At 65.1% G+C, this 21971-nt stretch overlaps 4 protein-coding genes across 4 annotated transcripts; 2 read left to right on the forward strand and 2 right to left on the reverse strand.

The window, feature by feature from the left end:
* Positions 1 to 4371: 4371 nt before the first annotated feature.
* EMIHUDRAFT_435768 (hypothetical protein) lies at positions 4372 to 7274 on the reverse strand (the record flags this gene model as incomplete). Its single annotated transcript, XM_005773319.1, has 9 exons — positions 4372 to 4699; positions 4770 to 4825; positions 4903 to 5531; positions 5641 to 5698; positions 5863 to 5898; positions 6358 to 6448; positions 6587 to 6616; positions 6927 to 6995; positions 7189 to 7274. Coding segments are annotated over 7 exons (569 nt in total), but the record flags the coding sequence as incomplete, so codon positions are not given.
* A 2153-nt stretch (positions 7275 to 9427) lies between these two features.
* EMIHUDRAFT_207990 (hypothetical protein) lies at positions 9428 to 10393 on the reverse strand (the record flags this gene model as incomplete). Its single annotated transcript, XM_005773320.1, has 2 exons — positions 9428 to 9447; positions 10036 to 10393. 2 exons carry the CDS (start codon positions 10391 to 10393, stop codon positions 9428 to 9430), a joined length of 378 nt encoding a protein of 125 aa, XP_005773377.1.
* A 2274-nt stretch (positions 10394 to 12667) lies between these two features.
* Positions 12668 to 13915, forward strand: EMIHUDRAFT_65319 (hypothetical protein; the record flags this gene model as incomplete). Its single annotated transcript, XM_005773321.1, has 1 exon — positions 12668 to 13915. The coding sequence occupies one exon, from the start codon at positions 12668 to 12670 to the stop codon at positions 13913 to 13915; it is 1248 nt and encodes a 415-aa protein (XP_005773378.1).
* Positions 13916 to 17048: 3133 nt separating this feature from the next.
* Positions 17049 to 20889, forward strand: EMIHUDRAFT_207994 (hypothetical protein; the record flags this gene model as incomplete). The annotated part of the gene is made up of 3 exons (XM_005773322.1): positions 17049 to 18860; positions 18924 to 19021; positions 19089 to 20889. 3 exons carry the CDS (start codon positions 17049 to 17051, stop codon positions 20887 to 20889), a joined length of 3711 nt encoding a protein of 1236 aa, XP_005773379.1.
* Positions 20890 to 21971: the final 1082 nt, after the last annotated feature.

The raw sequence follows: 21971 nt of genomic DNA on the forward strand, positions 1-21971 counted from the left end.
CCCCCCCCCCCCCCCCCCGTTCTCCCTACTCCTTCCCCCTTCCCCCCCCTTTTTCCCCCCCCTTCCTTCCCCGCCCCCCCCCCCCCCCCCCCCACGCCCCACGGCCACGGAAGCTGCTCGCCGCGGAAGCTGCTCGAGAGCTCGACAGGGGCCTCGCAGCTGCGTATTCTCGTATTATCTTCGAGTAAGGTATTGCGTGGGGCCGGTGCGTATTCTCGTATCACTAGCTCCGAGTAGAGGGGGCGTCCTGCAGTTAAGGGGAAACCTGGTACGCGGGTCCAACCCTCGGAGAGTATTCTTTAGCTCCGAGTAGAGGGGGCGCTCCGCTGCTAGGGGAAACCTGGAGCGCGGACTAACCCTCGGAGAGTATTCTTTAGCTCCGAGTAGAGGGGGCGGTCTGCTGCTAGGGGAAACCCGGAGCGCGGAGCTAACCCTCGGAGACCCGTGTTATGGCCCTGCGACCGCGCACCCCCGGGGCTAGGGCTCTCTAGCCCGTAACCCGATGCCGAGCGTCCGGCCAACTGGGTGCGCTTCTCAGCTCCCCGGTCCTGGGCGTGAGGTTACTGACCGCACTCCAAGTGCTCCAAGTGACTGTGTTATCAACGGTATGGCGGGTGGAGTGCTCTCTACTGCCGCGGCGCCCCTGTGGGTTCGGAGGCGCCCGGCGGCCGTGCGCTTGGTGTCGACGTCGACCGGCTGCTCTCGCGGCGCCGAGGCGTGCCGCTTCGATCACGTCACGTGCGCTGCGAGGTGTCTTTTGGCATGTGTGCGCTTGGCGTAGACGCCAGGAAGCTCGCCTCCCTTGCCTGCGGCCGCGGGCGTGCGGGCGGGCACGTCAGGCTCGGCGACGCTCCGCGCGGGTCTTCGCGCTCGCGGCCCGCGACGAGCCAGCATGGCTCGTCGCTCGACGGGAGCCTGCCCAGCATGCTCTCGGCACTCTGTACAGCCTCGACAAGCTGTCTGGGAAGGCCGACAGGGCCAGGGCGGGCCGTCTGGGGCGAGATGGCGCGCTGGATGCTGCCATGACTACGAGGTCTCGATCGGGTCGCGGGCGGCGGGCTTGAGGCTGCCGCAGCGCGCCGCGCGAGCCCGCCGCCGGCGACGCGATCAGAGAGCCGGCAGTCATCGCAGAGGTAGTACTCAGCGCGCCATCGCACCCGTGGCGGCCCGCCCCGGCCCTGCAGGCCATCCCAGAGGGCCAGGCGAGGCTCCACACAATCCTGGGAGCGTGCTGAGCAAGCTCCCGTCGAGCCACGAGCCATGCAGGCTCGTCGCAGGCGACGCGAGCGAAGAACCGACCGTCGCATCGTAGAGCCTGACGAGCACCGCCGGACCCCAGCGACCACAGCAGTGGAAGCCAAGCTTCCTGGCGACTGTAGCGAGCGCCCACACGTCGAAGGGCATCTCACAGCGCCCGAGACGTGCCGAGACCGACACGCCCTGGCGCCGCGCGAGCGTCCGGTGGGCCTCCGCACCAAGCGCGCGGCCGCCGCGCGCATTCGCGGCGGCAGCGGCCGGGGGCGGAGCGCGTACATAGACAGTTGTTATGGCGCGGATTTCGGACACTCCTTCTGGGCCCGTTTGTGCCGCGTACCGTGACCCCGAGTTCATTTTACAACAAACTCCGCACGGCCTCGGACGCCAGCACACACGGCTAGATTTCATGGCGGGCCGCCTAGGCCCTGGGGTCGGAGGTAGAGTCGGCGGTGGTGCCGCGCGCGGCGCGGGCTTCGCTGTCGGGGGCGTTTAGGGCGGGGTCGGGGAAGGAGGGGGGGGTCGGTCGCATTGGCGGCCGCGCGGCAGTGGCTGCGGGGGGGGCGGGAGGAGGTGGTGGCGCCGACCGCAATGGCGGCCGTCCCGACGAGCGCCGGGCGAGATCGCGAGGGTCGAGGGTGAGCTCGAAGCCGAGGGCGGCGGCCGAGTTCTGAATGGCGAGGGCGTCGGCGGTGACGATGGCGGCGGAGATGGCGGCGGAGTGAAAGGTGTAGTGCGAGCGGGTGGACGCGCGGGAGGTGCCGTACGGCGTGTGGTCAATGGACCCACTAGCGCGTGCGGTCCTCCTCGCAAGCTGGCGGAGGACACGATCGAGGTCGGCGGAGAATGCTCCGGTCGACTCGGGAAAGGAGGATGACCGTGTGGCGCTTGGCGAGGGCGTCAGCGTAATCACCGTCCTTCGCTGCCACCCATCCGTCGCCGCTGACACGGTCCAGTTGCTCCTCCGTGTCCTACTCTCGCGCTCGTGCAGGGGAACCCGGCGGGACTCCCTTCCCCCCACCTCCGACGGGTTAGGTCGGTTCTGCCCCCTTGGCGCCTGTGCATCTCGCGTGCCCGCCGCCCCGCCAAGGCTGGTGCCAAGGCCAAATCAACTGCCAAGGCTGGTGCCAGGACCAAATCCACTGCCTGGCTACCACAGGGGGCGGCCAGGTAGTAGACGTCATCCGCCGCCGCCTCCGCCACCCGCGTGCCTCCGCCCCGCTCAGCATTATATCAGGAGGTGCCAACACCAGCAGCATCTCAAGGAAGCAAGCGCCGCGCCTTTTGCCGCCGCGCGCCGCCGCCGCGCCGACTGGCTCCCGGTTCGAATCGTCCTTAGCGGAGCGAACGCGGCGACACGGGCGCACGTCGCGCGCGTGCGCGCCCGCGACAAGACGAGACGAGAAGAGAAGGAAAAGGAGAAGGAGACGTTGATGTTTTTGCTGCCGCGCCCGCGCCGCGAGCTCGCGTCTGCTTTGGCGCCGACGAAGCGACGCGTCCCGCTGCGTGAGATGGCCGCCGCGGAGTCGGCGCCGCGATCAACCGCGCGCCAGCGGCGAGCGGCGCAGCGCGGCCACCATGCGGCGCGACGTGCCCGCCGATTCTTTTTTTGAGCTTAGCCTTCGATGTTATGAAAACAAACGCAAGGCGCACATGGCAGGACTGAAGAAGGAGCGGAGGTGACTCGAGCCTACTCTCAACATACCGCTCTAAGATCAGACAGGCAAGAGGGTGTGGGCTGGGTCACTTGGGGCTACGGTTCTCACTCCGAAATAGGTGCGACGCAGTGCTGAGCACGGTACGTGGCGATGCGAGGCGGTGGCGTGGCGCGGCGGCGCGGCGCGGCGGCGGGCGACGCGGGGCGGGGCGGCGCGAACACCTGCCCCGCACCGGGTCTCTGGCCATTGGAGCAGTGCAGTGGTCGCGCCGCCCATGTCCGGACCAACACCCCGACCGGCAACGACGGAGAATCCACTCCGTGCCGGCGGCCCCGTCGGTGGCGGCGCCGATCGGATCGCGTCGCGCCGATGAAGCTGGGAGGATGAATGGAGGAATGGTAACGACCTCTCCGGATTGGTTGATCCCCGGCATCGACGGCGGGAAGAGGGAGGATCCCCGCCCCCATCCCCCAGTTCAATCCCCGAGAGGAGAGGCAGAGCCTCTGGCGTGGGGAGACCCCGTAAGCTCTCAAGGCCGACCCCCTCTCCAGTTCAGATCACGACCCCCTCGGAGGGGGCCGGACGAGGCGTACCCCGAGGGCCGCACTCTTTCCTGCAGCGGCGCGCGCGCACACACACACAAAGACGCTGCCCCCTCACACCCCGCACCGCACATCACACACCCCTCGTGGCCGTTCTTCAGTCTGCGGCCAGGGCGCGCTGCACCGGGCCAACCTGCGGCCGTCGCTACGAGCGGCGGGGCTCAACGCGGGGCAGCGCGCCGACGACGTCGAATGCGCCGCCGTGGCATCGCGGCGCCGACGACCAGGCTCAGAGGATGACCCCGGGTAAGCGTTCCCGTGCCTCGACAATTGCCGCTGGTAGGCGCGCCGCGCCGAACCATGGCGGGCGCGCCGCGGCCGCGCGCACCCTTCGTCACAATGCCAACCGCGCGCGGCCGTCGCCCGGCAAGCACACGCCTCGACTCGGACACACTGCTCCGAGGGCAAGGGAGAGGGGCTGGCTCCTAGCCCGAGAGGGGAGCTTCCGAGACCCACTACAAGACCACGCACGCATCATCCCGCGGCCTGGCGGTCGGCGGGATTGCAACCAGTCTTCGCGTGCCGCCTGTCGTTCGCTCGGGCGCCTTGGGCGTCGGGGTGGCGAGCAGGGGACGCGGCTCTGAGCGCCCAGCGACGCGTGCCGGATGGAGTCCGGCCGCGGGTGACTAGAGAAGTTCGCTCAGGATGTGTGGCAGTCAGTTTGGCTGAGTGTCTTGTCTTGTGGTTCTGTGTGTCGCTCCTGTGTGACCGTCATCGCCCGTCCTGCGTCCACCCATACCGGTTACCGCGTTGGTGTCCCAGTCGTTGGTCGGACTGTGTTTCGCCTTCCCATCAATCAATCAACATGGCATATCGCTCTCGATTTTCTTTTCCTAAACTTCTTTTCCTTAATACTCCGTTTCTTTCAGTCGAAAGAAGATGGCGGAAGGAAGCATGCACACTCGGCCCGACACTCTGCAAACACCGACAGACAAAGCGAACCCCCCACAACCAATAGACAGCGCCAAATGCGCTCATCAGACAGAGGGAGCGAGGGCGTCCCCTCGCCCCTGCTACTCAGCGGCCGGCGCGGATGCCTTTTGCGAGCGACGTGAGCTTGCCCGCGCGCTGCGCCTCCCTCCGCTTCTCCCGCCGCACCCTCCCCTTCTCGTCCGCGCGTGTCGCGTTGAAGGCGTGGCCGCGGTGGAGTGTGGCGTGGCCCTCCTCGAGGATCTGCTTCCACACCTACAATGAATGAGTGGATTGAGTTCATCGACTAGTTGATTAAGCCCTCCTCGAGGGTCTGCTTCCACACCGCCGTCTCCTTGACCATGCGCGCGATGATGCCGTACGAGTCCTGCTTGTGAGCACCTGCCAAATCAATAAATAAATAAATAAATGAATGAATAAACAAAAGATGATGCCGTACGAGTCCTGCTTGTGAGCACCTGCCAAATAAATAATAAATAAATAAGTAAAAGATGATGCCGTACGAGTCCTGCTTGTGAGCACCTGTCGGTTCTAAAGTAGAACTCATGAATTACGAGTCCTGCGTGTGAACACCTGCGGCTCGTCCACGCCGGCCCAGTCATTTCGTTGCCCGTGACTCTCGTCTAGTCCCTCTTGAAGGTGCGTACATCTCGGCTGTGTTCTCTCGGCTGCCTCTCGGCTGCCTCTCGGCTGCCTCTCGGCTGCCTCTCGGCTGCCTCTCGGCTGCCTCTCGGCTGCCTCTCGGCTGCCTCTCGGCTGCCTCTCGGCTGCCGCTCGGCTATATCTCGGCTGCCTCTCGGCTGGCGCTCGGCTGCCGCTCGGCTGCCTCTCGGCTACCTCTCGGCTGCCTCTCGGCAGTCTCTCGGCTATATCTCGGCAGTCTCTCGGCTATATCTCGGCTGTGTCTCGCCGGCCATCTTGAAGCCGACGGTGTTGTTGTGCAGAAGGGCCCACGGCACGCGCAGACCCGCGAGCACGAGGCCTGTTCACAGCTGGAGGTGTGAAGAGGCGCCGTTCACAGGCGGGGGCGGGAAGCGCGAGCGCGAGGAGGCCGCGGCAGCTCAGGCGCGTGTCCGAGGGAGGTTGCCTAAATTCACTAGTGGTGGAGATTTCAACCACTACGTCTCGGTGACTGAATTACTTCTGTGGATGGGGGGGTGGGGGGGGGGGGTTAAGGGGGGGGGGGGGGGGGACGCCTCCGCTTTGGCCGGTCGCACTGCTCGAAAAAGTCGCGCAGCACGCCGGGGTCATCGCCTAACCAGCCACACTCTCGCCGATCACTCACTCGTTGTTCACAGCAGCTCCTCGCGCAGCACGCCCGGGGGCGGGCATCCGCTCGCCTAACCAGCCACATCTCTGGCCGACGGATCAACGTATTGTTCACAGCTGCTCCTCGCGCGGCGGCCGTCGGTCGTTGCCGCAACTCGACGAGTGCCACGGGTTGAGGCAGGCGCCTGTCAATTAATTAGCTCTTAATTTACTCAGTATTAAGTCGACGAGGGGTGGGGCAGGCGCCTGTTAAGTAGCGGTAGCAGTAGCTATAGGCAGCCGTGAGGATCGGACCACTCTCCGCCCCCTCGCCACAGGAGGAGGCGGAGGCGGGTGTGTCGGCGTCAACGTATAGCCCCGGGCCAGCTGCCCCGGGCCCGAGAAGAGACGCACAGAGACAGTCGCACGCGACACACGGGCTGTGTGTTCACAGCAGCTCACAGCAGTTCACAGCAGAGCGTCGGAGTGACGGGGCGGGAAGAGGCGCGCGGGCCGGAGCGTAGTAGCGGTGCGGTCGGCTCAGGCGCAGCTACACACCTGCCCTCCCCTGTCGCTAGTCGCTTGGGCGTGTGGGTGGGGGTCAGAGAGATGGAACTGGCTTGCCTACTACCACCTTCTTCCAGGTGTACTACTACCACTATTACCTGCCCCGCGCCCGTCGCGAGCCACCAGCGCCGCGTGCGCAGCGACGACGGCCGACGCGTGGGCATGCGAAACGGCAAAGGCGTGCGAGTCCTGTTCACAGCTGCGGGCGGCGTGAAGACAGTGGTGATAGTAGTAGCAGCAGGCAAAGGCAGCGTGCGGGTCCTGTTCACAGCTGCAGGCGGTGTGAAGCTGCCGCCGCTGCGATCCGGTGCCAGAGGCGAGCGGATCCGAAAAGTGATGGCAGACGCGCAGACGCGCCTACAGTCCATGGCGAACTAGCTGGCTGATGGTGGAGTCGAGGGGAGGCAGCGGTTACTACTGTGCGCCAGCTGGCTGATGGTGGAGTCGAGGGGGGGCAACTAGCCGGCTCATTCTCCTCTATAGGAGTGACGTGTGCCCGAATGACTCATTCCTTCTCTCCTCCTCATCGTCCTCCGCATGATGCTTTTGCGCGTTACTCCGCCGCTACTCCGCCGCGCCGTGTCCCAGCCGGTGAATTCATAGTTGAATCAGAGTCGAATCGTTGACTGACTATTACTCAATTGATTTGCGCTACTCCGCCGCGCGCCGTGTCCCAGCCGGTCACGTTGCGGGCGTGCGGCTCGCAATACTTCTTTGGCGAGTAGTCGAGGTCCACCTGTTCACGGGCGGGCGCTGTGAAGAGACGCGGTGCACGGCGGGCGTGCGAAAGAGGGGCGGGGGGGCGGGAGAGGGGGTGAGGGGGCGGGGAGGGGGCGGGAGGGGGGAGAGCGGGGAGGGGGGAGAGGGGGCGGTGGTGGTGGTGGTGTGGGGGGGGGGGGGGGGGAAAAAAGGGGCGGGGTAGAGTCTGCCTCCTGCCCCGCGTTGCCCACCGCGAGCTGCAGCTTGTTCCCCCCCTCGGCGGCGGCGGTGGCGGCGGCGGTCGGCCAAGAGGCGGGGGAATTCGCGCGCGGTTCCTGACCTCCTCGAACCTCGCCGGCGTGAGATCTCAATCTCCAGAAAAGAGGGAAGGGTGGGAGGGGGGGGGGAGGTAGGGAGAGGTCGACCCCGGCCCCCGGCGAGTAGCCGGGCACGAAGGCGACGTCGTCCTGAAGCAGTGTCGGAGGGGGGGGCGGGTGTGTGTTCTGGGGGCGCTCGAGGTGCGGGGGCGGGCTCCTTTTGAGAGGGAGGGAGGGAGGGAGGGAGGGAGGGAGGGAGGGAGGGGGGGAGAGCAGTAGCAGCAGTAGCAGTAGCAGCAGCGAGGTCACGGCTAGTCCCTCCCTCACACCCGACGGCCGCCCGCTGCACACCACGTCCGGCATATCTCGGCGCGATCTCGGCGGCATCTCGGGCTGCATCTCGGCGGCGCCTCAAAGATGGCCGCCCAAAGAACGTCCGGCGATGCGACGCAGGGGTGGCAGCGCGCGGCGAAGCACTGCTGCGCGCGCAGGTGGAAGGCGGCGTTCGCGACCTTGTGCGCCGCTGAGAAGGACGACTCGATGTTGCGAGGCGACCGGCCCAGCCGCAGCACCGTCTCCATCTGCTTGCCGAGCCGGCCAAACGGCGGCCGGACGATGAAGAGGCTCTCGCCGGTGGTCGAGTTGGCCATGCGGACGGGCGAGTCGGCCGTCGGCGACCACGTCACCGCAAAGTCCTGCGGGAAGACGGGAGGTAGCAGCGCGTGGCACCAGTCGCCGGCCGCCGCGCTGAGCCATGCAGCGAGGCGCGAGGCGCGGTCGGGCGTGGAGGGCGAGTAGAAGACGGGGAAGGGCGTGCGAAGGGTGGCCGCGTCGGCGGCCGCCTGGATGGAGAAGAGGAGGAGCGCCGGCGTCGCAAAGGCGCGCATAAATCCGTGCTTCCAGCCGCCGCGAAAAAAAATACGAGACAGCGTCGTGTGCATATAAACCCAGGGCAGGCGCGCATATACAAATCCGTGCTCCAGCCGCCGCGAAAAAACTTTATTTCGTTCTGAGTCCACCGTGCTGCGAGCACGTCGCTGTCCCTTGTCGGGAGCAGAAGAACTAGGAGAGCGCAACCAGTAGGAGGCCCGCGCCTGCCCCCGGTGCCGCCGGGTGCAACCTGTCCTATACGAGAGGGGAATTCCTGGGACCCTGTCGTGTGGGTGACCCCTGCCCAGCCCCCCTCCGTGTCGCGATGCGCTCCCCGCTCCCGTTCCCCCGTCTACCAAGTCTACCGGTAGACTGGTTTCGTACGGTAGGTCGTACTACGAGTCGTAGGTTCATTACGGTCTACCCGTAGACTCGTCTACCAAACGGTCTACCGTCTACCCGGTCTACCGGTAGACGGTAGACGGGCCACCCCTCAGCGGTGGCAGCGGTGGTGCGGACGGCGTGATTGACAGGGGAGGCGGCGGCCACGAGCGGAGCGGCGGCGAGAGGGGGGCAGCGGCGAGGCGCGCCGGCGAGCGAGGCGCCCGCGCCATCAGAGGGACGCCGCCGCGAGATGGAGGGCGGCGGTGACGGAGGCGAGGGCCGACGCGGCGGCGGCGGCGGCGGCGGCGAGAGCGGCGGCACCGAGTTTGTCTCGGTGAGCGGAGTGGTGGAGGGAGGAGGAGCAGCGGCGGCGCTCTCGCTGTTGAGCGCGCTGTTTTGAGCCTGGGATCCCATGTCACTGCGACCGGCGTGCCCGGGAACGGAGATCGCGCGCGCGCCGCATTCACGACGCGCGCGCGATCTTCGCTGAGTCGGGTCCCCAGAGGGAAGCGGTCTTTTCGGCCGACGTCCAGCGGCGCGCAAGGAAGCAGGCGCAGCGCCGGCGGTGTCGCGCTGCATGGGCCAGCAGGGTGCAGTGGTGAGGGGCGGCGGGCTCGGACGTCCACCGAGTCGCTCCGCGCGGCAGGCGGAGCGCGCGCGCGGGCCAGGAAGCTCTCGGCAGGCTGAAGAGGACATCTGCACTTACTGCGGGCGGCGGGGCGTCCACTCGCATCCGAAGCTCTGCATCACGACCTAAATAAATAAATAAATAAAAACCGTCAAACTCTGAGACGAGATGGGATTTAGGGACATGTGTCCCCGCCCTGCATCACGACCTCCTCGGTGACGCCGCTTTCTTTTTTGTTCGTTCTGTGAGGGCAACGTTGCGTTCTGTTGTTTATGCGCCAGCCACAGCGTCTGAGGGTGGGCGTCTGAGACGAAAAAGTGTCCGCGGCTGTGAGCTGTGTCGAGCCTGCACGGACCACGGCATCGCCATCGCGCATCGGCATTCGGCAATACGGCTTTACCTTTAGGAACAATCAAAGAATTCTGCGAGTTCCCCGCAGGCTCAGTGGGCGACTTTTGTAACACGGCTGTTAGTAGACATGATTAATAATTAATTCAAATCTCAAATCATACGTCAAACAACCGTGGAGACCAAACGGGTCAAACATCGAAAAGAAACAAGAGTGTCGCTAGACGGCGGCCGAGCGGTGGGTCTGCAGGTCGGGGCCCCGCTGCTGTCCGGGGAGCGTCGACATGCTGATCTCTCTGCGCGCAACGCGTCTGCTGCGTTGCCTCGTCCTGATCCACCAGGCGAGCGCGAGCGCGAGGATGGCAGCGGCAATAAGCGCGGGCACGATCCAGAGCGCCACGGCTATCGGATTGCGCAGGGGCGGCGGTGGCGACAGCGGCGGTCGGGGCGGCGACGGCGGCCACCCTGGCGGCGACGGCGGGCTTGGGGCGGCATTGGGAGCAGCTGCTCGGAAGAGGAATTCGTGGCACGTCGGTAGCTGAAGCGGCCGTCATCAGCGGTCCACTCAAGCCACTCCACGTCAAGGTAGATGTCCTCCTCGATGAGGTGCAGCACCATCGTTTTGCCCGCGATGTTCCTCATGCGGTAGTCGGCCGCCGCCTTGAGGGTTTGAAACTTCAGGCCGAGCATGGCGTCCGTGGCGCCCTCCGCCCACTCCGTTCCTTGAGGGCTGGTCCCCTTCCAGCCTTCGCCACGATCAGGCGAGCCGCCCGCCGCGACGTTGATCAGCGAGCCCTTGTCGTTTCGGGTAAGCACTGCGTTGTGTGTGAGCGCATCCTGGTTTTCTTCGAGGTTGGAGTCTGCGTACGGCGCCTTGCGGAAAATCATGGCCGGCCCTCTCCAAACCGTGGCGTACAGCGTCGGCCGTGGCGAAGGTGGTGACAGCGACATTGCAGTGTCACCACTTCCGCCGCTGCCACCGCCGCCGCCGCCGCCGCCGCCGCCGCTGCCATCGCCGCCGCCGCCGCCGCCTCCGTCGCCGCCGCCGCCTCCGCCGGTTATGTGATAACATCACATAACATGGCATATCGCTCTCGGGCCCACAGACATCCCGCACACTCGCCGCACACCCGCCGCCCCCGCGCGCGCCCCACCCCGGCCGGGAGAGAGGGGAGTGACAGTTTGGGATTGCAAGCCCGTATGTTGAGTCCTGTGGCTCAACAACGCAGGGAACAAGAGGGGGTGGTCCGGCTCACAAGTCCGGCTCACGCGCCTCGAGCTCGCCATCTACCGCACTGATCACTTCTGCCCCCCCGCTCCCAACCCATCCACCTCTAAGTCGTACAGTCGTAGGCAAGACGTGGGAGATGCGGCGAGCGCCTTCTTTTCCTTCTCTTTCGTGGTGTACCTGTGTTAGTGCCAGTGCGCGCCAGTCCCGTGCCCGCCTCCCTTCTTCTCCACACACCACCCATCCTCCCGCCCCTCCCTTCCTCGCCGCCGGCTGTTCACTCCCCCCCCCCCCCCCCCCACCTCCACCTGTGAACAGGTGGCCTCCACCACGGACTTCATCTGGCCGGCGGCGACCGGAGGCGTGTGGGACAAGGCCATCGTCTGAGCGGCGACACAGGGGGCTAGATTGGCGAGGCGGGAGAAGGAGAGCCCTCGGCGGCTGGGCGTCCCCTCGACAGCGGTGTCACAGCTCCTCCCCTGTCGTCAGCGCTTCTCCGCCATGGCACTCTGATGCTGTTGCGAGGCGAGACGGCCGACGCATATTTTAGAGTGGCGCTGCCTGAAGGCCGCCCCGGGCCCGAGCGCCGTTTTCTCTGTGCGCTCCCGTTATTCCAACTTTATGTATTATGTAAAGGAAGTAGGTGCTCGATGAGACAGCGCCGCCGCGCCGCGATACCTTCATTTTTTATTGATACTGAAGGAGAAATAAAAAGAAACATGGGCTCACCGTGATACGATTAGAAGGCGTGGTGCTCAAGCGCGAGCCGCTGGTGCTCAAGCGCGAGCCGCTGGAGGGACCGAGCCGCGATGGGCTGCGCTAGCTCTGCTGCGTCTGAGAGCTCGGCCGCGGAAGCGCAGGTCGCGGAAGCGCAGCATGAGGCAGGGGAGGGCGTCCGCAGAGGGGCCGAGTGCAATCGGCATGAGGCTAAGAAGCGGTCAGAGGCGACTCGGGTGCAAGCCACAAAGGGCAAGGAGGTGAGCGCAAGCAAAGCAAGAAAGCCCTTCGCCAATCCAAGTGACGACGTCACAGAAGATGAGTCGACAGCGCAGCAGCGTGTGGCCGTCAGGAGTTCTGAGAGAGATGTGGAAGCTCAGCAGGCGCAAGCGCTCGTCTCGCACAGAGCCGCCGGCTTCAACCTCCCTGAGCGGCTGACCCTCGGCCTATCTGTCGACGCGATCGAGGAGTACATCACCGCCCTCCCCACCGACGCCGTCAAGCAGTGCAACGAGAACCGGCCCACCATCAACGGCGTCCGCGTCCCCGCCAACGCCGCCCTCAACGGCTACGTCAACCAGTGGCAGATCGCGAGGCGGAGCGAGGCGGACGGAGGCAAGGCGTACTGCGAGGCGCTGCACGAGCGCGGCGACCCTGGCGTGGGCGTCGCCACCGTCTTTGTGAGCTGGTTCCTCGAGACGCCGCTCGCGACGCTGGTCGACGCCCTGCGGCAGTACCTGCGGCTCCACCCAGAGCTGCCGCCCGACACCAAGTTCTGGGTCTGCGACTTTGTGATCCGGCAGTCGACGCGGCAGCTCGACGTCACAATGAACGACGTCAAGCGGCTGGGCGATTGCGTCCGCGCCGTCGGCCACACGGTTCTGCTCATGGTGCCGTGGGACGCCCCAAAGCCGCTGCTGCGCGCGTACTGCATCAAGGAGGTGTTCCACACGCAGGCGTCGGGCGCGCGCTTCGAGGTGGTGATGAGCGCGGAGCAGCAGGCGGCCTTTGAGACGGCGCTGGTGGAGAACTTTGCCTCGATCGCGAAGAAGCTGTCCGAGGTGGATGTGCGCAAGGCGGAGTGCCGCAACCCGAAGGACACGGAGCAGATCCTGGGCGAGCTGGAGCGGGAGGTTGGCCTGACCGAGTGCAACAAGGCTGTGTTTGGGCTGCTGCGGGGGGCGCTGGCGAAGCAGGGGAGGGCGGCGCTGGAGCGGATGGAGCCGGCGAAGCGGGCGACGTCGACTCTGATCAGCAACCTCGGCGCGCTGCTGCGGGACCAGGGCGACCTGGACGGCGCGGAGGCGCTTTATCGCGAGGCGCTGGAGGGGCACCGAGAGACGCTCGGCGACCGGCACCCGAACACGCTCACCTTGATCAACAACCTCGGCTTGCTGCTGAAGGCCAAGGGCGACCTGGACGGCGCGGAGCCGCTGTATCGCGAGGCGCTGGAGGCGAGGCGAGAGACGCTCGGCGACCGGCACCCGAGCACGCTCACCTCGATCGGCAACCTCGGCTCGCTGCTGAAGGCTAAGGGCGACCTGGACGGCGCGGAGGCGCTGTTCCGCGAGGCGCTGGAGGGGCGGCGAGAGACGCTCGGCGACCGGCACCCGAGCACGCTCACCTCGATCAACTCCCTCGGCGTGCTGCTGAAGGCCAAGGGCGACCTGGACGGCGCGGAGGCGCTGTACCGCGAGGCGCTGGAGGCAAAGCGAGAGACGCTCGGCGACCGGCATCCGAGCACGCTCATCTCGATCGGCAACCTCGGCTCGCTGCTGCAGGACCAGGGCGACCTGGACGGCGCGGAGGCGCTGTATCGCGAGGACCTGCAGGCGAGCCGAGAGACGCTCGGCGACCGGCACCCGAGCACGCTCATCTCGATCAACAACCTCGGCGGGCTGCTGGAGGCCCAGGGCGACCTGGACGGCGCGGAGGCGCTGTTCCGCGAGGCGCTGGAGGCAAAGCGAGAGACGCTCGGCGACCGGCATCCGAGTACGCTCACTTCGATCAACAACCTCGGCTCGCTGCTGAAGGCCAAGGGCGACCTGGACGGCGCGGAGCCGATGTTCCGCGAGGACCTGGCGGCGAGCCGAGAGACGCTTGGCGACCGGCACCCGAGCACGCTCACTTCGATCGGCAACCTCAGCGTGCTGCTGGAGGCCAAGGGCGACCTGGACGGCGCAGAGGCGCTGAAGCGCGAGGCGCTGGAGGGAAGGCGAGAGACGCTCGGCGACCGGCACCCGAGTACGCTCACCTCGATCTACAACCTCGGTTCGCTGCTGCAAAAGCAGGGCAGGCTCGGGGACGCCATCCCTCTCTTCTGGGAGGAGCTGGAGGGGTTCGCTGCGCGGTACGGGAAGGGGCATAAAGAGACGAGGAGCTCGGCCCGCAACCTTGTCGAGGTGCTGACGGAGGCGGGGCGACAGCGCAAGGCTGGCGAGATCGCAGCCGCGTATGGCGTCTGACCTTCAAGGCAGCCAGGCAGGCGCGGCGACGACATCCGCTCTCTCACTCTCGAATCTCCCGATCTGGGATAGAGTACCCGCCGCCTACGCCATACGGCCTACCGCTAGCCGGCGTCCACCGCGAGACGTGAGCGTTTTAAGACCGTCTTAAGTCTATATATCGTGACGGCGAGGAAGCAGACGCAGCGCCGGCGGTGTCGCGCTGCATGGGCCAGCAGGGAGCAGTGGCGAGGGGCGGCGGGCTCGGACGTCCACGTACCGAGTCGCTCCGCGCGGCAGGCGGAGCGCGCGCGCGGGCCAGCTTTTTCAAACCATGCCAATGTCGCCGTCGACGCCGCCCTCGCTCGCCGCCGCGTACCGCCCGTCACACCGCCCTCCCGGCGGGCTTGCGCCCTGCCTCCCCTCCCGCACGTACACGTGCAGAGGCGCGCCGACACGGTCCCACGTGACCTCGACCCCGGTGGCACTGCGTGTAGCGCCAGGCCGGCGTCGGCTAGTGCGGCCGGCGGAAGCGCGCGAACCGTCGCTAGCGCGGCGAGCCGCCTCGGCGCACTCGCCGAGAGGTGCGCAGCCAGCGCGGCGTTGAGCGAGGCAGGCCAGGTCGCGTTGTTGCAAAACACGCGCGTCGCCTGTGATCATACCGTAGTCGATATCGACAGCGTGTGTCTTACAACAGTAATCTCTCGACTATCATCTTGTGTGTTTCTCATTCTTGCTACTCATTCTTGCTACTCGGGCGGGTCGCCCTGGCCAACAGCCCCCACAAGCTGTCCGCCCGAGCAGGCGCTGGGTCAGGCCACCCTAGATCTCGACTCGATCTCGGCCGAGTGCTGCATGGTCTCCGCACGATCTCGGCTCGGTCTCGGCTCGGTCTCGGCTCGATCTCGGCTCGATCCCGGCTCGATCTGATCTCGGCTAGGTCTCGGCTCGATCTCGGCTCGATCCCGGCTCGATCTCAGCACGATCTCGGCTCGATCTCAGCTCGATCTCGGCTCGACCTTGGCTATCTCTCGGCTCGATCTCGGCACGATCTCGGCTCGATCTCGGCCCGATCTCGGCTCGACCTTGGCTATCTCTCGGCTCGATCTCGGCACGATCTCGGCTCGATCTCGGCCCGATCTCGGCTCGACCTTGGCTATCTCTCGGCTCGATCTCGGCACGATCTCGGCTCGATCTCGGCCCGAGCTCGCGGCTCGACCTTGGCTATCTCTCGGCTCGATCTCGGCACGATCTCGGCTCGATCTCGGCTCGATCTCGGCTCGATCTCGGCCCGCCTTCGCGTACGGCTCCCTGGTGGACAGCGCGTCAACACACAGCAGCGTCACCGCCGCAGACACCTCCGCCGCCGCCGCCGCAGCAGCCGCCGCCTCCCTCGCCGCCCTCAACGCTGCGCGTGCCTCCTCCTCCTCCTTCTCCCACCCCTCGTCCTCATCCGCCGCCGCCTCTGCCCGCTCCTCCTTCGCCGCCGCCGCCCTCGCCGCCGCCGCCGCCCCTGCCCGCTCCTCCGCGGCCTCCGCCTCCGCCTCCGCCGCCGCCCGCCTCGCCCCGACCCTACGAACCCGCGCCAGCGCCGCGACCGCCGCCTCGTGCCGCGCTCGCACCTGCCCACAGCGGCAGCCGTGAAGAGACGCCGTTCACAGCGCGGCCGCCTCGCGCCGCGCCCGCACCAGCTCCAGCCCGACGGCGCCAGTGAGGCCTGTTCACAGCGCTGCCGCTGTGAAGGGGCGCTGCTCCAGAGGTATCAGCTTGAGAGCACGCGACGCAAAGCCTCGCAACGCTGCCACGACCAATACCACGCCAGCTCCTGTTCACAGCGGCAGCCGTGAAGAGACGCTGTTCACAGCTCCGCCACGACTAGTACGCCAACTCAGGGTGTGTGGCAGCCAGCTGGCTGTGTGTCTTGTGAGCCTGTTTGTGTCTGTGTGTCGCTCGTGCGTGTCGTCATCATCTGTCTGGCGTCCACCCATACCGCGTTGGTGTCCAGTCCGAGCCTGGCTGTTCTTCACCTTTCTACCTAAGGCCGGCAGCGTCAAGGCCGACGCGGAAGCCGCAGCCCCAGGAAGGTAACTCCTCAGCCAGCCCCAGCATGTATGCGGCACTGACGACGGCAAAAATGCAAGCCCGCCCCTGGTTTCTTTTTTGAGCTAGCCTTCGATAGGGAACCAGAAGGGACACACACATGACGCCGCACACACTCACCGGTCGCACCGCACCCCGCGCCCGCACGCACACCGCGTCGCGAAGGGTTCTTTTTTGAAATCCGCCTCCATTGATCGTATCCCCCAGAATCAGGCCAGATTCGCCGGACTGTGAACGGTTACTTCCCTGGAACCCCGTGTTGCGTGACTGTCTCTGTGTAATGTGAACGGTGACTCACTGAGGGGGGGTTATGTGGTTTGACCTCGGCCCGAAAGGCAGCCATGCACGAACCATACACACACATATGCACGCTTGCCCCGCCACGCGCTCACGCAGACGATGGCAGCCGCAAGCTGCACGCCTGGATCCCCGCGATGCCTATTGCTCGCGAAGCCAGCCGTGCCCGCACCGCTCCCGCCGAGCGATGCGCCCTCTCGCTCGCCGCAGGCTGCGCCCCCCCTCAGCTCGAACACCGCGCCACCCTCCCGCCCGCAGGTACGGCCATCGCGAAGCCGCGAGACGCGTCCGCTGCTGCCCATTCGCCGCCCTTGTCCCGCGCGAGCCCTTCCTGATATCTGTCTTCTGGCCACAGCCCGCTCGCTCGCCAGTCGCTGCCCGCGGCTCCAGTCCGAGCGCCGTGGACGCGATAGACAGCGCGTGCCGGCGGCATCGTCTCGACGCTCACGCCGCGGCGTGCTGTCCGTAGGCGCAGCTCTACTCTCTCCGGCTGATCCTTCCCGATCAACAAGCTTGCGTTAGTAGCATGCAGTAGTCCACAGTAATAGCGTGTAGAGTACTCAGCAGCAGTCGACGCAGCATCCGTTCCGCGGTACTGCACAACAGTCCGCAGCATTAGTCCGCAGTCTGAAGTAGTCCTCAGCTTCGCCCTCCCAAGAGGGCGCTCGCTTATCACGCGCCCACCCTTGGACCCCTTCAGACTTTCGGCAAGTATGACCTGCAGCGAATCAGACGACTGGACAAAGCAGTGGCAACGATGCTGTGCTTTTTGACGTCGATCGATCTGTCTTCCAACAACCTACAGGAAGAGGAGGTTCTGGTGCTCACCAAGGCACTCAGGACCAACACGGTGCTGAAAAGCATTGATCTACGCTACAACAGTTTCGGCGCCCAGGGCTGGAGCGCAATCTTCCGTGCGCTCCGGGACAACCAGAACAACCAGATCGAGTCGTGGGACCTGTCGGACCAGAAGATCGATGCCGAGACAGCCGGAGTGCTGGCTGAATATGTCTCAGTCAGCGCGCCGATGGCCACTCTCTATCTCAGCAACAACCTTATCGGTCCCAGGGGTGGCGCAGCGATCGCCGAGGCTCTGCGAGGCAGATCGGGACTAACGACTCTGAACCTGAGCTGGAACAACATTGGCCCCGAGGGTGGCGTTGCGATCGGCAAGGCCCTCGCGGTCAACTTGACGCTGACCGAGCTCGATCTCAGCGGCAACTTTATCTGCGGTCTTGACGAGGACGGTGAAGGTAAGTACAACGAGTCCGGCATCGTAGCGCTTGCAGAGGCGCTCGGCGCCAATGCGGTGCTAAAATCCGTCGATCTGTGCAACAACAAGATCAGCCAGCAGGGCGCCGCGGCAATCGCCAATGCCCTCAGGTCCAACGCAGCGCTGACCGAGCTCAACATTTGGTATAACGACATCGGCCCCGAAGGCGCAAAGACGCTTGGCTCCGCGTTTGAGCTCAACGCAGAGCTCGCCGAACTCTACCTCGAAGAGACCAAGATTCGTGACGAGGGCGCCAAGGCGCTGGCGAGGCTTGATTTTGTCGACCTTTGCGGCAACCTCGGGACCTCGTTTGGTGCGCGTGGTCTGGTGCCACGCGCCAAGGCGAGGGCGATCAACAGGTTCGACCAGGCACACGACGAGATCTTCGACAGGCAGATCAGTCACTTCATTTCCACGATAGGAGGCGTCGCGCGAGAGAGCGCAAATGCAGCCTACATGCCCCAGAGAGTGGCACGTTTTGTCGACGGCGTCTTCACTCGCGGGTGGGAGGTAGTGGGCGAGGGTCTGAAGAGCGACGTCATGGCCTCGTACAGAAGCATCGACCGAGAGCACCAGCTCCGCATCAAGCAGTGGGCAAAGGGGCCTCCGCTCCAGCTGAACAATCTGCTCACCTGGGTGCGCGCCAAGGTGCTGTACGCGGCTAAGCCGGCGGACGCGACCATATGGAAGGTGATGCAGGACCCGTTCGGCGCGTCGATCCTCGCCATCAAGCTCCTCCCCTTCTTCGGGGTCAACGTGCTCATCTACACTTATTTCTTCCTCAACATCGACCGCAAGGACGAGTACCAGCTCGTGGAGTTCGTCCTTTCCTTCAAGGGCTTCCAAGTCATCAACGCGCTCTCGCTGGCCATCAAGGGGGCGCTCAAGTTCTACTACTGCCTAAACAGTCCTGCGACCGATACCTACAGCTCAACCGCAAACACACTCGAGTACGTCTCAACGGCAAACACGCTTGACGTTGAAAAATGTCTACTGATTGCCTCAGACTCATCTGAGGCAATGTACTCCGCTTTTATCTACTCACTCGAGGTGCTGCGGGTTGGGCTTCTCTTTGCCGCCACCTACCTCCTCGTGAGCGGGAAGGCGTATGGCGGGCTCGGCGAGATACGCGCCCTCGAGCAGGTGCGGCTCGACGCAGCAGACGCGCGTACCTCGGCGCCGCGCGCGCCGTCCCTTGAGGACCAAAAGCGGATCGAGAAGGAGAAGACGAGGCGTGCCAAGGACGACATAAGACGGACTTCAATTGAGGAGGCGAGGAGGACTTATGGAGCAGAAGTGCGGACCCGGGCGGCAAAATGCCACTCCAGAGTGCTTCTTTCACCGTGTAATAATTAATAGGTGAGGACGGGGGGGTACCTGCCGGCCTTCATGCGGTACGACGCCTACTGCTTGGTCATCCTCTTGACTGTCGGCTTCGGGCGGCTCCTCTTCACAGGGTGCAGCTCGCTCGCCCTCGCACTGAATTGAGTAACGGCCTAACCAATCGTTCATTACTGCGACCAGGCAGCTCTCGACCTCGCACTGGATGTTTTGGCAGACCCTCTACTACATGAAGATGGCGTATGGGCTGCTCTCCTTTCCGTTCCTCGTCTTTCGGCTCCCTCTCGTCGGCAAGGGGCTCGTGCAAGCGATGCCGACCGGGTACGATGAGAGTGGCGCGCTCGTGCAGATGCTCAGTCCCGCGCTAATGAAGCGCAAGAAGGCGTTTGACGACCGCGCCAGTGCCAGGGCACACGAGCACTCGATTCGCAAGCTGCAGGCGGCTCGCAAGCGCGAGAGGAGGCTCGACGCGCTTGCGGCGGCGAGGCAGCGGCTCTTGCCCGCCGGCGGCACCTCCGCTGCTTGGGCGGCGGGCACTGTTCGGAGGAGGCGGGGCGGGGCACGACCAGGCGGGCGGGAGGGGTGGCCCTATAGTCGGCTGGAGGAGGAGGACGGGGAAGAGGACGGGAATGGTACGTCTGCTTCTCCGACGCCGACAGCAGGCGACCTCGAGGCAGGGAGGCCGCTCCTGTCGCAACTTGAGTTTGAGACTCGCGCTGCCATCGCCATGCAAGCCCAGTGGCGCGGCTACCGCGTACGCGCGCAGCCTGCGTGGAGTGGCATGCCGCTGCCCCGGATGAAGACAGCTCTGGCGCTGGCCGACACTGCCTTGATGTGGACAGCGGAGCAGGGGAGGCTGAAGCCCGATTATGATGTCGAGGACAGCGTGGTGGAGGCGCTCTGGCATCCAGCGTGGCCCCTTGTGGCCGTGTCCCTGGCGCTGTGTCTCGACTTTTGGATCGCAAAGTCGACAACCGATGCTTTTGTCTACTTTTTGGGCGAAGGCCTAATCAGCTTGGCCATACTCTTCCTCCTCACGCTGCCTTGCGTCGCCTCACTCCCATTCCACCCTCGCGCTCGCGCACTCACCCTCGCGACTGCTCGGGAACGGGAAGAGCGTGGCCATGTCACCGTCACGCTCCTCTCGGCCAAACGGCTCAAGGCGGCGGAACGAGCCGGTACCTCTGACTCATATGCAGTCCTGAACCTCGGCGCAAGCAAGCGGAGGTCGAGTGTCGTCAGAAATAGCCTCGACCCTGTATGGAACGAGTCATTCTCGTGGAACGGCGTCTTCTCCGACCTCCTTCAGGACGGCCTCGTCGTGACCCTCTTTGACTGTGAGAAAGCCTCCCGTGATGACTGCCTTGGCATGGCCCGCGTACAGCTCGACAAACTTCTGCACGCCCGCGAGGCGACTTTCGTCACGCCGCTCTCGCTGCAAGGGTCTGTCCGGGTACATGTCCAGTGGCGCTCCGCGGCGGCGGCCTGGATCGAGGCGCGTGGCGCCGCGTTCGCGGCCGCGAGGCTGCCACCGGCACCGGCACCGGCAGGACCACCACAGGTACAGGTACAGCCCGCTTCGCAAGGGGTGCTATTGGTGCGGCTCTTCTCGGCTATGAAGCTACGAAGCGCGAACGGGCTGCCTGACCCTTACGCCGAGGTGCGGCTTGGCAACCATTGCGTGGTCCGCTCGTCCGTGCAGTGGAGGACGCGCGATCCGATATGGGATGAGAGCTTCGAGTTCAGCGGCGAGATGGCGCAGCTGCTCGCCGAGCCGCTCTGCATATCCCTTTACGACACAGACGGTCGCTTCGACGCCGTCGATGACTCCCTCGGAGAGGCGACCCTCGACCTCTCGCCGCTCCACTCACGTTGCGTTGCTGCGCTGAGCGGTACCGTGCTATACATGCGTACCCAGCCGCGAGGGCAGGTGAACGTCCTCGTTTCATGGACCTCTGCGCCCGGTGACGGGCCCCGGGACTAGTCAGGGGGACTGCGATCCTCGATGTTGACTAGCCCCCCCCAGCCCCACCCCTCTTAAAGCAAAAAGGGCTGGTCGTGTGTGAAATATATATATGTATTAGTAGGGAGGCGAATGTTGCTTGTTGGGCGGAGGGTGGACGCGTCCAAAGGGGGGGGGGGGGGTTACCGTCGACCAAAAGCGTGACACTGGAGAGCGAGTCGTAACACATCGGAGCACATCGGAACGCCCCTGCTAGCGACGCCTGGGCGGCGATGATGCCGCATAGGGAACTTTGAATACAAGGTACATTTTGAGAATGGGTTTCAGAATGCTGGCCCGGGGGATGACCGGAGGCTCACGGAGGGAGAGGTCACAGGCCCACTTCTCGGATCGTTTCAATGCCGCAGTCGACTCGGTGGAAGCTGGAAGTTGACGGCCCCCATTCCCCATAGCATTAGCAACAAACAACGACGGCGTCGGACTGAATCGCTCATCCGCGTCACCCATGGCGGGGGAGGGACAGTTTTAACTGCAGTTTGTTTGTTTGTTTGTAATTACGGCCGTATATATAATTGAAATAAATAAATGCCCTTTGTGTGCAAGTGAAAACGCTTCCCGCATATTTTTTCTGTTTTCGTTTACGCCTTGAGGAGAGTCCTGACAGAGAAAAGAACTCGCCACTCGACCATGCCAAGCGCACAAGGCAAGAGAGGCGCGGCCATTGTGCAGGCAACGTTACAGCCGGCAACGTGCAAGAAGGCAGCAAAGCTCGGCCACGACGTCCAAGGCCCGCGCGCCCCTGGTTTGCCACCGGCGGCCAGCAAGCCAGCGCCGAGCAGCGGACGACGGCTGACCGACTGCTGACCGAGGCAGCGCCCACGGCAGCGCCCACGGCAGCACCCACGCCACCTGGGGGGTCGACGGGCCCCCGGGGGCGACGGGGGTGCTCTCCGGCCGCGGCGGCCGAAAACGGGGGTCGGTAGTACGGTGTAGTAATGAAGTGATCCACTTGATCCAAGGGTGCCATTGTGCTCTACTACAAAGGTTGTGTAAGATGCCCAAGTCTCAGACACTGAATCCTAGGCTTAGCGGAGCTGAGTTCT

This window comes from Emiliania huxleyi (genome assembly GCF_000372725.1).
Source record: "Emiliania huxleyi CCMP1516 unplaced genomic scaffold EMIHUscaffold_34, whole genome shotgun sequence".
Lineage (NCBI taxonomy): Eukaryota > Haptophyta > Isochrysidales > Noelaerhabdaceae > Emiliania > Emiliania huxleyi.